We start from the raw sequence: 14,896 nt of genomic DNA, 5'->3' as shown, positions 1-14,896 counted from the left end.
TATCACAAAGACAGGTGAAATGGATCAGGGTGTGACATATAAATTCAGCAAAAAAAAGAAACGTCCCTTTTTCAGGGCCATGTCTTTCAAAGGTAATTTGTAAAAATCCAAATATCTTCACAGATCTTCATTGTAAATGGTTTAAACACTGTTTCCCATGCTTCAATGAATCATAAAGAATTAATGAACATGCACCTGTGAAACGGTCATTAACCTGTTATGGCTAGGGGGCAGTATTTTCACGGCCGGATAAAAATCGTACCCGATTTAATCTGATTATTACTCCTGCCCAGAAACTAGAATATGCATATAATTATTAGCTTTGGATAGAAAACACTCCAAAGTTTCTAAAACTGTTTGAATGGTGTCTGTGAGTATAACAGAACTCATTTGGCAGGCCAAAACCTGAGAAGATTCCATGCAGGAAGTGCCCTGTCTGACAATTTCTTAGCGCGTTTGGATAGTGGCTGGTCACAGTACTGTGAGACTCAGGCTCGTGCCCGAGTCGACCCCATGCTTTATTTTCTTTCGTCTTTTTACCTAAACGCAGATTCCCGGTCGGAATATTATCGCTTTTTTATGAGAAAAATGGCATAAAAATGGATTTTAAACAGCGGTTGACATGCTTCGAAGTACGGTAATGGAATATTTAGAAATCTTTTGTCACGAAATGCGCCATGCTCGTGACCCTTATTTACACTTCGGATAGTGTCTTGACGCAAGAACAAAACGCCGCTATTTGGATATAACAATGGATTATTTTGAACCAAACCAACATTTGTTATTGAAGTAGCAGTCCTGGGAGTGCATTCTGACGAAGAACACCAAAGGTAATCAAACTTTTCTAATAGTAAATCGGAGTTTGGTCAGGGCTAAACTTGGTGGGTGTCTAAATAGCTAGCCGTGATGGCTGGGCTATCTACTCAGAATATTGCAAAATGTGCTTTCACCGAAAAGCTATTTTAAAATCGGACACCTCGATTGCACAAAGGAGTTCTGTATCTATAATTCTTAAAATAATTGTAATGTTTTTTGTGAACGTTTATCGTGAGTAATTTAGTAAATTCACCGGAGGTTTGCGGGGGGTATGCTAGTTCTGAACGTCACATGCTAATGTAAAAAGCTGGTTTTTGATATAAATATGAACTTGATTGAACAAAACATGCATGTATTGTATAACATAATGTCCTAGGTGTGTCATCTGATGAAGATCATCAAAGGTTAGTGCTGCATTTAGCTGTGGTTTTGTTTTTTGTGACATTATATGCTAGCTTGAAAAATGGGTGTCTGATTATTTCTGGCTGGGTACTCTGCTGACATAATCTAATGTTTTGCTTTCGCTGTAAAGCCTTTTTGAAATCGGACAGTGTGGTTAGATAAAGGAGAGTCTTGTCTTTAAAATGCTGTGAAATAGTCATATGTTTGAAAAATTGAAGTTTTTGTATTTTTGAGGAATTTGTAATTTGCGCCATGCCTATCATTGGATATTGGAGCAGGTGTTCCGCTAGCGGAACGTCTAGATGTAAGAGGACACTAACAGCTTACAGACGGTAGGCAATTAAGGTCACAGCTATGAAAACTTAGGACACTAAAGAAGCCTTTCTACTAACTCTGAAAAACACCAAAAGAAAGATGCCTAGGGTCCCTGCTCATCTGCGTGAATGTGCCTTAGGCATGCTGCAAGGAGGCATGAGGACTGCAGATGTGACCAGGGCAATAAACTGCAATGTCCGTACTGTGAGACGCCTAAGAAAGCTCTACAGGGAGACAGGACGGACAGATGATCGTCCTCGCAGTGGCAGACCACGTGTAACAACACCTGCACAGGATCGGTACATCTGAACATCACACCTGCGGGACATGTACAGGATGGCAACAACAACTGCCCGAGATACACCAATAACGCACAATCCCTCCAGCAGTGCTCAGACTGTCCGCAATAGGCTGAGAGAGTCTGGACTGAGGGCTTGTAGGCCTGTTATAAGGCAGGTCCTCACCAGACATCACCGGCAACAACGTCGCCTGTGGGCACAAACCCACCGTCGCTGGACCAGACAGGACTGGCAAAAAGTGCTCTTCACTGACAAGTTGCGGTTTTGTCTCACCAGGCGTGATGGTCGGATTTGCGTTTGTCGTCGAAGGAATGAGCGTTACACCGAGGCCTATACTCTGGAGTGGGATCAATTTGGAGGTGGAGGGTCCGTCGTGGTCTGGGCGGTGTGTCACAGCATCATTGGACTGAGCTTGTCGTCATTGCAGGCAATCTCAACTCTGTGCCTTGCAGGGAAGACATCTTCCTCCCTCATGTGGTACCCTTCCTGCAAGCTCATCCTGACATGAACCTCCAGCATGACAATGCCACCAGCCATACTGCTCATTCTGTGCGTGATTTCCTGCAAGACAGGAATGTCAGTGTTCTGCAATGGCCAGCGAAGAGCCCGGATCTCAATCCCATTGAGCATGTCTGGGACCTGTTGGATCGGAGGGTGAGGGCTAGGGCCATTCCCCCCCAGAAATGTCCGGGAACTTGCAGGTGCCTTGGTGGAAGAGTTGGGTAACATCTCACAGCAAGAACTGGCAAATCTGGTGCAGTCCATGAGGAGGAGATGCACTGCAGTACTTAATGCAGCTAGTGGCCACACCAGATACTGACTGTTACTTTTGATTGACCCCTCCTTTGTTCAGGGACACATTATTCAATCTCCGTTAATCACGTGAATTATATTTGCCTTTTTTTTGTAACTGTGCTGTTTAACAAAAGTTCTGAACCTATATACATTTTACGGACACAGGCTACAATTTGGGGGAGGGAGAGAGGGGACAGAGACAAAGCAGAAGTTTAAGTGCAGCCGCCAGCGAATAAAGCCGGGTCATCAACACAATGTACTTGTAACGCCCTGGCCATAGAGAGGGGTTTTTTGTTCTTTATTTTGGTTAGGCCAGTGTGTTACATTGGATGGGCGTTCTATGTTCTTTTTCTAGGTTTTTTTGTATTTCTTTGTTTTGGGCCGTGTGTGACTCCCAATCAGGCACAGCTGAAGTTCGTTGTTGTTGATTGGGAGTCACACATAAGGAGCAGGTTTTTCCTTTGGGTTTTGTGGGGGATTGTTTTCTGTTTTGTTCAGTTGGGACCAGACAGGACTGTTTGCTGTCATTGCTATCAAGTGTTTTGTTTGTAGTGGTTCATTTTTATTAAATGTCAAGATGAACACACAACCTCCGCTGCATTTTGGTTTTCTTGCGACGACGTCCGTTACAGTACTCTCAACAACAAGAAGAGGGTCAAATCACTAAGCTACAGCCTCACACTCTCACAAGCAGGATGACTGACTGCTGCTTTCTCCACTACACCTCTACTCCACTCCTCTCCTCTCCTATATACTCAACTACTCTACTGTGACACTACCCTCTCCCCCAGTGTGAGTCTGGAGGGTTTTGACACAGAAGAGATGGAGCGGGTGCTCCTTGGGGCCCTGGAGGGCTTCAGCAGAGGGGGGCGGGACCCTCGCCGAGCCCCCATCACCTCCTATGGCCAGGAGCTGGGCTCTCTGCTGTCACTCACAGAGGAGGAGGCGTGCTGCCAGACCCAGCTCTTCTCCCCATTTGAGGTGAGGCCTAGTCCAGACTGCTAGGATTGAAGCATCAGATGAATTATCCTGTGAATGATGTGTGTGTGTGTGCGCGCACATGTGAGTGTGTGATAAATATAATTTGCTGACATGAATGAGATAAAGTAATCTTATTTAGAACGCAGACAGTAACACACACACACACACAGTCACATGCACACGTCTCGTGCAAGCAGTGGCAGCACGTCTTGGGTTATTTTGTTGCAAATACACACAGCCACTCACTGATGCTCTTGTCTTTGTTTATTATGGAAAGAGCTTTTCATACACTCTCTCTCTCTCTCTCTCTCTTTCTCCCTCCTCTCTCTTGCTCTCTCCCCTTTATCTCTGTCTCTCGCTCGCTCGCTCACTCTTTCGCTCGCTCTTTCGGTCGCTCTCTCCCCTCTATCTCTTTCTCTCTCTATATCTCTCTCTCTCTCTGACACACTGTGGCCCTTGTCTCTTGTCTGTGGTGTGTTTAGGAACAGTTGTCTCAGCTGCAGGGCTTCAGTGCCTCCGCTCCCTCCCTGTGTGCCAGTCCCAGTCTGCGCCAGCTACCCAAAGCCAACCTCCACCCTCCAACCCACGCACACACTCATACACACTCTCAGACACCTCACACACACCCCTACACACACTCACAAAACCACCAGCATCATCATCAACATCAGCCTTGCCATCGCTCCTACTCAAACTCCAATTCCATCTCCCAACGCCACTACCAAGGTAGGACAGTAGGACTCTTCATTTGTGAGTGTGTGTGGGGACTCTCCTGTTTTGAAGGGCAGATATTAGTGTGTGTGTGTGTGTGTGTGTGTGTGTGTGTGTGTGTGTGTGTGTGTGTGTGTGTTCCTAGCTGTGTGCAGCTATGCGGAAGCCTTCTTCCTGTGTTTGTTCTCACTGGGGGCTGCTTCTGCTGTCGTTAGCCACGGAACAGAAAGTGCTGTGTTCTCAGTATCTCCTCTCTCGCTCTCTTCATTCCACCTTTTGCATGTTCACTATTCATCCTTTCATTCCACAGCATCGGCAGAGATCGTTTTAATCACTCCTTGATGGTCTTTAATCAACTGTCTTCTGTTATTTCATCCTTGTCTTTCTTCATGCGTTTGTTAACTCTTGGTCTCAGCCATTGTTTGGATTAGCTGTGTTTGCCAAGAAGCTGCAGAGCAGAGAGAGAGGTTTGTCACTTATCAGGCGATGCACTTCAAACTATCTGGGATCTTAGGTGTATGTATGTATGTATGTATGTATGTATGTATGTATGTATGTATGTATGTATGTATGTATGTATGTATGTATGTATGTATGTATGTATGTCTGTATGGTTTTGAGATAATGGGATGACTAAGTTTGTTTCCTCTGTTTCTGCTTTCTTCCTCTCTGTATCTATCTTTCACTTTCGCTGTCTGTCTGTCTGTCTGTCTGTCTGTCTGTCTGTCTGTCTGTCTGTCTGTCTGTCTGTCTGTCTGTCTGTCTGTCTGTCTGTCTGTCTGTCTGTCTGTCTGTCTGTCTGTCTGTCTCTCTCACAGAGTCATCCCTGGGCTCTGTATTTGGGGGTTCCACACAGAGGTGAGTTGTGTCTCTCTCTCTCTGTTCTTGATGACCGTTGTTCACTCACAACCCTATAGAGCACATGATCTCATCTCATCTGTCACTGACTGCTTTTTGACACACATACCCATAGTAACACACTAAACCTCTAAGCTAGGCTGAACACAAACTCGTCCCATCTTATGGATGGATGTTTCTCTTCAACTCTTTCTCAGTGTGGATGCGGAGCTTGGTGAGCTGTGGGGGCAAGAAGAGAGGCAGCGGCTAGGTGAAGAGAGAGAGAGGCGGAGGGAGGAGAGAAGGACGGAGGGACTGAGGGGTGCTCCCCCCGGGGAGGAGAGGGGGGAGAAGACGGGAAGCCCTCTGGGACGCACCTTCAGCTTCCTGCGCAAGATGGCCGGCCAGCGCAAGGTGAGAGAGTGAGAAAGAGAGAGAGAGGAGAGTGTGGGTGTGTGTTTCAGAGTGTCTGTGTCTTTCTGTGGTTGTGGGTGCATATGGATGTGACCCTGTCACAGCTGTCACTAAGCAGTAGAGTACTTGAGTAGAGCGCAGGACCGTCTCTGAGGACAGAGAGTTGAAGTTTGGTAGTAGGCTAGCTTCCCCTGCAGTGTAGAGTCCCAGCAGTGAACCCCAGAGAGGAAGTGACAGTATCTGCTTTATTTAGATTCAGCTGTGAACCGGTTGTGGTAAAACCGGTATCCGTTTTACCACAACCAAGGCAAGGCCCTCCAATTCAACACATATGCTGTTTGCCAAGACTGTAACACAATGTTACAGCAATGATATATGTACAACAATGTTGTCAAAGCAGTAACCACAACAGTATTATTCATTATGTTGGGCGAGGCTCTCTCTGTTGTGCTGCTTAGATTATTGATGACGATATCTGGCTAGCTGAATTGCAACATGCTCTTGATTTCTGAAAGAACATTTTTAAGTGTTTGTACTAGTGGGTGTGTGTGTGTGTGTGTGTGTGTGTGTGTGTGTGTGTGTGTCTTTGTGGTAATGACGATCTTTAAACAGCAGGGGGAGACTCTGTTTTGTGAGTTGGATATGAGAAGTGATGAGTGAAGAGGAATAAGTAGCACTGTGGCCCTCAGCAGGATGGTGTATGGCCAAGTTGATGATTTAGGCATTCCACACTTGAACTGAACTTGGGTACAGCTGGTGTTCTTGTATGTTTGTTATTTGTGTCCTACTAATCTCTCGTGGACAGACGGACGTATCATAACTAGTATCAAGAATCTGATGCAATTACGCAAGATTTAAATTCTGGGTTTCAGAGATTACTGTCCTAATAATAAGCCCGACCAAAGAGCAATATGCACAGTCACACTTTTTGGCAAATTTATATTTTATTTTGACATGTAACACCCTCATATATGTAAAGTTGATGTATTCTTGTCTGTATATTGTTTAATAATAAAAAATTAAAAAAAAACAAGGGAGACTAAAAGATGCCCTACCAGCCCCTCCAGACTAAGTCCCTGACTTAAGACCCACTGAGTTGCCAGATTCCTCCGAGGTCCTTATCACGGGGGGTTGCCAGATTGTGCCCTCCATCTCAACTGATAAGAAATCCCATTGATATCACAGGGGCGTGGCTGTGATTTTGATGATCAGAAGTTCATTTATGCAATGACATCATTGCCTCAGACGGCCTGTTAGAGACAGGTAGCTGCTGGCCCTGTTTGACGGAGCTATTTCTGGTCTGTGACAACATCCATCCTGTGTGTGTGTGTGTGTGTGTGTGTGTGTGTGTGTGTGTGTGTGTGTGTGTGTGTGTGTGTGTGTGTGTGTGTGTGTGTGTGTGTGTGTGTGTGTGTGTGTGTGTGTGTGTGTGTGTGTGTGTGTGTGTGTGTGTGTGTGTGTGTGTGTGTGTGTGTGTGTGTGTGTGGTGTAACCAGGTATGTGAGGTTTGTCCACACCCTTGGTGCTGTATGTTTAGTGGCTACTGGACACCAGACTATAAGACTGAGATGGACGGACAGACAGAAAAGAGAGAGTGAAAGAGAACAGAAGAGTGAAAGAGAACAGTAGTCAGAAAGAGAGAGACTGAGCTCACTTCTCCAGACCTTTCCTCTCTACAGCAGTTATGAGCTCTCTGTCTCTCTCACTATAACACGTGACGTCTCAAGAAGTCAGCATGTGGAGGAGTCTACTCTGGAATGTGAATCAGTGTGCTTCTGCTGTGTGTCTACAGGACTGTCTGTATTCCTACTGACCTCAGTGTTATATAGAGCTGGCTGATCTGGCTATATATGTTGGACAGAGACATCTGGTGGCTTTAGATTAAGCCCAGTACGCTCATGATGATAATATGTCATGTCTTTCAGACTGGAGGGAGCTGAGAACAGAACACATTACAAGATCACAAGTCTGTTATTCATACACTCTTAGAAAAAAGGGTTATTCGGCTGTCCCCGTAGGAGAACCCTTTTTGGTTCAAGGTTAAACCCTTTTTGGTTCAAGGTTAAACCCTTTTTGGTTCAAGGTTAAACCCTTTTTGGTTCAAGGTTAAACCCTTTTTGGTTCAAGGTTAAACCCTTTTTGGTTCAAGGTTAAACCCTTTTTTGGTTTCAGCTATAACCCTTTTTTGGTTCCAGGTATAACCCTTTTGGGTTCTATGTAGAACCCACTGTGGAAAGGGTTCTACATGTAACCCAAAAGGGTTCTACCTGGAACAGAAAGGGTTTAACCTTAAACCAAAAAGAGTTTAACCTTGAACCAAAAAGGTTCAAGGTTTGTTTCTAAGAGTGTAGCTGTACAAATGTGTCTTATACTACTCTGAACAAAAATATAAATGCAACATGCAACAATTTCAAAGATTTTACTGAGTTACAGTTCATATAAGGAAATTGAAATAAATTAATTAGGCCCTAATCCATGGATTTCACATGACATGGGTGGGCCTGGGAAGGCATAGGCCCCCACAAAAGGGCTTTATTACAGAAATAAATACTCCTCAGTTTCATCAGCTGTCCGGGTGGCTGGTCTGAGACGATCCCACAGGTGAAGAAGCCAAATGTGGAGGTCCTGGGCTGGCGTGGTTACAAGTGGTCTGCGGTTGTGAGGCCGGTTAGATGTACTGCCAAATTGGAGGCGGCTTATGGTAGAGAAATGAACATGAAATTATCTGGCAACCGCTCTGGTGGACATTCCTGCAGTCAGCATGCCAATTGCACACTCCCTCAAAACTTGAGATATCTGTGGCATTGTGTTGTGATAAAAATGCAAATTTTAGAGTGGCCTGTTATTGTCCCCAGTACAAGTTGCACCTGTGTAATGATCATGCTGTTTAATCAGCTACTTGATATGCCACACCTGTCAGGTGGATGGATTATCTTGGCAAAGGAGAAATGCTCACTAACATGGATGTCAACAAATTTGTGCACAGAATTTGAGAGAAATACGCTTTTTGTGCGTATGGAACATTTCTGGGATCTTTTATTTCAGCTCATGAAACATGGGAACAACACTTTACATGTTGAGTTTCTATTTTTGTTCAGTATATGTTGAGTAGGAGGAAGATATGTCTGTAGATAGACACATACCTCACTTAAGAGCAAACACATCTGGACAACATGTGTCTTGGTTTTGTTGGTGTGTGTTCACTGTGTCCCAGAGGAAGTGTGTGTGCTCAGCATCATTTATTGGGGTTGTGTGTGTCTCGCTATGTTTAACAGTAAATGTACTTAACAGTTTTGTGTACATATAAAATATATATGTATTGGTATTTAATAGCTCTTGGCCAAAGTCACCCCTCTATTTTCCCTTCAATCCCTCATTCCTCCGCTCTTTTCCCCGCTCTCTCTCTCCATTAGCTCAATCTCTCTCTCTTTCCCAGCTGGGCAGTTACTGCTTCGGGTGGCAGGATTGCATCAGCAAGCCGGCTTTTCTCCTCCGCTATCCCTCTCTCCCCAGCTCCCCCTCTCTCCCCATCACTCCACCCCCACTCCTCCGTTCATTTGTCTCAATCCCACCCCATTTTCCTCCCTTGCGCTCAATACCTCCCCTTCTCTGCGTATTCTCTCTCTCGCACCCCTTTCTGCTATTCTTCTCTGCCGTCCCTTCTACAGTCCCCTCTCCATCTCTCTCTCTTTGCTTTTCTCTTCACCCTTTCATATATCCCCTTCTTCCTCCATCTTTCCATCATTTTCTATTCTCCCTCTCCCTCCCATCTACAGTGTCTGATAATCTCTCTCCGCTTATTCTCTTCACCTCTTTATCCCACCACATCTATCTCTCTGTTCACCTCTCTTTATCCCACCACATCTACCTCCCTTTTTCCACCTCTCTATCTCTCTGTTCACCTCTCTTTATCCCACCACATCAACCTCCCTTTTTCCACCTCTCTATCTCTCTGTTCACCTCTCTTTATCCCACCACATCAACCTCCCTCTTTCCACCTCTCTATCTCTCTGTTCACCTCTCTTTATCCCACCACATCAACCTCCCTCTTTCCACCTCTCTATCTCTCTGTTCACCTCTCTTTATCCCACCACATCAACCTCCCTCTTTCCACCTCTCTATCTCTCTGTTCACCTCTCTTTATCCCACCACATCAACTTCCCTCTTTCCAGCTCTCTATCTCTCTGTTCACCTCTTTATCCCATGACATCAACCTCCCTCTTTCCACCTCTCTATCTCTCTGTTCACCTCTCTTTATCCCACCACATCAACCTCCCTCTTTCCACCTCTCTATCTCTCTGTTCACCTCTTTATCCCACCACATCAACTTCCCTCTTTCCACCTCTCTATCTCTCTGTTCACCTCTCTTTATCCCACCACATCAACTTCCCTCTTTCCACCTCTCTATCTCTCTGTTCACCTCTTTATCGCACCACATCAACCTCCCTCTTTCCACCTCTCTATCTCTCTGTTCACCTCTCTTTATCCCACCACATCAACTTCCCTCTTTCCACCTCTCTATCTCTCTGTTCACCTCTCTTTATCCCACCACATCAACTTCCCTCTTTCCACCTCTCTATCTCTCTGTTCACCTCTCTTTATCCCACCACATCAACCTCCCTCTTTCCACCTCTCTATCTCTCTGTTCACCTCTTTATCCCACCACATCAACCTCCCTCTTTCCACCTCTCTATCTCTCTGTTCACCTCTTTATCCCATGACATCAACCTCCCTCTTTCCACCTCTCGCTCTCTTTTCCACTTTTATCTGCCCTATTCCAAATGTCCATTCTGAGGTAGTAGGAGTTTAAACAAACTGAGGCAGGCAGAACAGCGGATATGAAACCCATAAAGAATCCTGCGGTGGGCCAGAGAATATTAGCCAAGCAAATATACCCTTCCTGATTAAAGCTGCCCACGTCTCTCACCACGTCCTTTACATATCGTCTAATATCCTATCATACCAACATGATCACTACTAACTGCTCTTAGTCTCTCTCCTCTGTCCATTCCCCATCATCACTCTCTTTATCCCTCGCTCTCTTTGTTTTCCATCACCATATCGGAAACTCTTATGCGAAGGCTGATGTCATGTTATAGATGATTCTAACTGTTTATGAGGACTCTTTCGCTAAATGACGTGCTCCTCTTTTCTGTTTTGAAAGGGAATAATGTTGCCATCTTGTCACGCTGTTACACATTTTCTCATTCTCTAACACACACACACACACTCCGTATTGTGAGGCGTTGTTGTTTCCCTCACAATAACTCTTCAGAGGGTTAGTGTGTGACAGTGTCACTTAGTGACTTGAGTGTGATGTTGGGTGACTATGCTCAATAGAAGTATTGTACTGTATCCAACACCTGTGTGTTATATCATACCACCCAAGTGCCGCCAGGCATCGCACGCACACGCGCACACACACACACACACACACACACACACACACACACACACACGCTCACACACACGCTCACACACACACACACACACACTCTCACACACGCACGCATGTACACACACACGTGTGTGTGTGTGTGTGTGTGTGTGTGTGTGTGTGTGTTTGACCATGTCGGAAGGCAATTGGTATCAGATGAGGACTCATGAAGAGAAGATGAGGACCTGAGAAGACGGAGGAGGAGCTGGAGAGGATCACAGTGGAGGAAGGATGCAGATAGCCCTCAACTGAACCAGGGAGGAAGAAGAAAGAGAGTGATAATGCATAGTGCATGCTCAGAGAGCTGGAGACAGGGAATGTCCAGTAAAGTAGAAATTGTGTTGAAAGCAGAGAGACTGAAAACGAGTGGGAGGATGAAGAGGCAAGGTCACACAGGCACAGTCCTGTTAGAGAGAAGGAATGGTGTGATATTGCAGTTTGGAGGACCGAGTAGGACAGAGGTCCATTGGCTGTGGGTGCATGGTTGGGCGTTTTCCTCTCTCATTGCTCTCTAAATTTAGCCCCGGGCCACTCTTCTTATTTAACCTCCCCTTCTCCCTCTTTTCCTTCTCTCCATTTTAACATGCCCTCTATCCCTTTACTATTCTTCTCTTTTCCTTGTTATATTCCCAAATACATTCACCTTTACTTTTTCCAGTCCACATTTTGCCTTCAAGGCATCACCTCCCAACAGATGGTACCTCTCCCATGCATTGCCCAAATGGGAGGTTTTCATAATTATGTTTTTGCCACGTCAACAGGCAAACTCACATTATGTGGCTCAAGTAGCACAGCTTAATTAATAACTGAGGTTTCAAACAACTATAATCTGAAATGCGCTGTAAATGTACAGTACAACATAGGAGGCAACCATAGACTGACTGTACAGGGGCACAACTCATTTAGCGAAACCCTAAATATGAAGCCTAGGTTTACACTCCCAGCAACCACATCTTCACCTCTAGAGGTGTGGTTAAAAAAAATATAGCCACAATCTGATTATTGGCTTTTGATTACGTCTCTTTACCCAGTGGGCGGGTTAAGTACTCAATACTCATCCTTGGTTGGTGAAAAGGATGAAAGGGGATGTTTTGATCAGAATAGCTCCGCATTCAGAGGCGCGGCTTAAAAATGTTCGCTCCTCCTTCTGAGTGCCGAGTCCGAATTTCCTGCATGAGAAACTGTTCAGTTGTTCGTCGAGGCCCGCACTCAGACATATGGAGAAAAGTTAACGGATTCGCCTTCCATGCGCTATTATCTGACGCCGCCTGTTCCACTGGAAATATTAAACTGGGATTTTATCTTTAAGAAAACATTGTAATAAAGTGAAAGAGAAGGATTGGAGATCACCTTTGATTTAAATTGAGGATCATTCTCTGTTGATCCCGTCCTCGTTATGTCCCGTGTCACTGAACCGCTGCCAAAAACGCGTCAAGAGAGAATGAAAGAAATCAATTTACGGGTGAGTTTGAATAGTCATTTGGGTATATAACTGTTCAATAAAATATTCAATAGCATAGATAATACATTTGCATTTTCAATAACAATTTGTTAAAATTTAGTAGGCCACTAGTAGCCTATATCATTAGTTCTGAAACATGGGTTATTCTAACAATTATAATAGCCTACATTTGTTTATTATATCAATAGATCATGATGGTGTCTTTTATAGTAAAATACAGCAATGACATGGAAATCCCCCATTTACTTATTCCGGGTATACCAAGATGAGTGGGGGAAACAAGGGGGCTCCCTTGGACTGCTGCTTTGTATGGTGGCAACGTAATGAAACAACCTTTTTAATAATGATTTAGACTACTATTAAGGCTAATGATTTTGTCTACTTTGGCAATGTTTGTCCCGCCCGTTGCATATCATAGAAAACCATATCGCTTGGCATAAGGGTGGCATAGTGCGGCGCAGTAGCCAAAGCTTGAGACCCCGAACACGTTGTCCGAGCTAGAGGAAATAGTTTGGGGGAGGGGGGAAAAACCGCAAGTGTGTGTGTGTGTGTGTGTGTGTGTGTGTGTCATTGGTCTAGTCATGGACTATACGGAATATTACGGATCAATAATATGTCGAACAGTAATTGCAAAATGATGCAGTTACGCTATTAGACACATGACACGTATTCAAAAATGAATATTGTGCAACTGTTTTCTGAGAGATACCGTTGCAAATGGGGCGGCAGCGTAGCCTAGTGGTTAGAGCGTTGGACTAGTAACCTAAAGGTTGCAAGTTCGAGTCCCCGAGCGACAAGATACAAATGTCGTTCTGCACCTGAGCAAGGCAGTTAACCCACTGTCATTGAAAATAAGAATTTGTTCTTAACTGACTTGCCTAGTTAAATAAAAAAATGCTCTATAACGGTGCCTATTATTGTATTTGTTATAACGTCTCCTGGGCTCTGTTGTCTGTCTTCATTCATTTGATACATTTCTGTTTCGCAGTAATTGTATCAAGCACTCTGAAAGTGAAAAGGGTGGACTATAGCACAGTTGCAGGACGTGTGTTTGCACATGTGCTGCGGAGTACTACGTCAGACACACATACTGTCATATCCACATTTCCATAATACAAGTATGTTTATTGAATCTGGTTGATATCAAAAAGTAGTTTCTCAAATGCACTCTTAGAAATATTTTTGCTATCTAGAAGGTAAAAGGTTTATTTGGCTGTCTCCTATGGGGACTGTCTCCTATCTCCTATGGGGACAGCCAAATAAACCTTTTACCTTCTAGATAGCAAAAAGATTTCTAAGAGTGTATTTGAGAAACTACTTTTGGTTCCAGGTAGAACTCGTTTGGTTCCAGGTAGTACCCTTTTGAGTTCCATGTAGAACCCTTTTGAAACCCTTTTTTCTAAGAGTGTATGGTATGGCTAAAAGACCAGAAGGTTGAATGTGTTTGTATTAGTTACAAATCACTTCTTGTCTTGTGTATCTGAGTTCTACTAAACAAGTGTGGTCATGTTGTTTACTGTCCCTTCACACCTGTTTAAATCAGAAACATTTCTACAAGTTTAGCATCTGTTTAGTCCATGTTATCTGTACACTTCCCTTACCCCGCCTTCTCTTCTGCACCACTTTGGATCCAGATCTGGTCCAGGTCTTAGCTTTAACAAACTACTCTGAGTATCATTTTAATGCATTAAATATTTTGGCTCTATTTTATAGTCTTAGAACATGGCAGTAGTACATATCCTTCCTCTCTCCTTTAGCCTGTCTAACCCCCCCCCAGCTGAGGTTGTTTGTGTTCCTGGTTTGTGACAGGTTATACAGGTGTAATATGATCCTCTTGCTTTACGCCTATCATTATTGCAGCAGTTTTAATTCATCATCTTACTGCTTCCTGATCAGAAGGGAAAATGTGTGTGTGTGTGTGTGTGTGCACATGTATCTATATATATATATATGTGTCTGTGTGTACAGCAAATGTGTGCTACTATCTCTGTGTGATGTGTACTGTGAGGCTGGTTTGTGTGTATTCTATGATACCTTATCTCACTGCTTTTTGTGTGGTTGAAGTCAGAGCTCAGATGTTTACAGGGAAGTGTACAGTTCCTATGGAAACACAAGTGTCAATGTAGTTCTGTCTTGCGTAGCCTGTTGTTTGGTTATCCTTTAATGGAGAAGGCCACAAGAGAAGGTTTTGTTAGAGCAGGATAGTGGCAAAAGTACAGCTGTTGTGAGCATAGGTTGTAAGACCCAGCCAAGTAGTCAGAAGTCCAAATGTAGAAAAACATATTCAGCAAATGGCAACATTACTAACAAAAATTCCTGTGTGTGTGTGTGTGTGTGTGTCATTGTGTTGAGGGGAAATGTTAGTGGGTGATGCCCACTGAGTCAGAGAGGTTAGAGTGTGGGATTTCTGTGTGTGCATGCGTACAT

The 14,896-nt window shown here is 44.3% G+C and overlaps 1 protein-coding gene across 5 annotated transcripts in view; it reads left to right on the top strand.

Annotated features, from left to right (window-relative positions):
* Positions 1–14,896, top strand: part of LOC106605464 (rho guanine nucleotide exchange factor 2) — a 64,893-nt gene that overhangs the window by 15,236 nt on the left and 34,761 nt on the right. For 2 of the 5 annotated variants that reach the window (XM_045718484.1, XM_014201154.2), the window contains 4 exons: positions 3,419–3,608; positions 4,091–4,334; positions 5,138–5,177; positions 5,375–5,570. In XM_045718484.1, the coding sequence (XP_045574440.1) occupies positions 3,419–3,608; positions 4,091–4,334; positions 5,138–5,177; positions 5,375–5,570 (670 nt within the window). Of the gene's footprint in view, positions 1–3,418; positions 3,609–4,090; positions 4,335–4,503; positions 4,787–5,137; positions 5,178–5,374; positions 5,571–12,169; positions 12,470–14,896 lie in introns of those variants that run through there. The other 3 variants (XM_014201157.2, XM_045718486.1, XM_014201156.2) reach the window with 3 other exon arrangements.

This window comes from Salmo salar, chromosome ssa05 (genome assembly GCF_905237065.1).
Source record: "Salmo salar chromosome ssa05, Ssal_v3.1, whole genome shotgun sequence".
Lineage (NCBI taxonomy): Eukaryota > Metazoa > Chordata > Actinopteri > Salmoniformes > Salmonidae > Salmo > Salmo salar.
The sequence above is the reverse complement of the archived record's forward strand: the minus strand, read 5'-3'. Positions and strand labels throughout refer to the sequence as shown.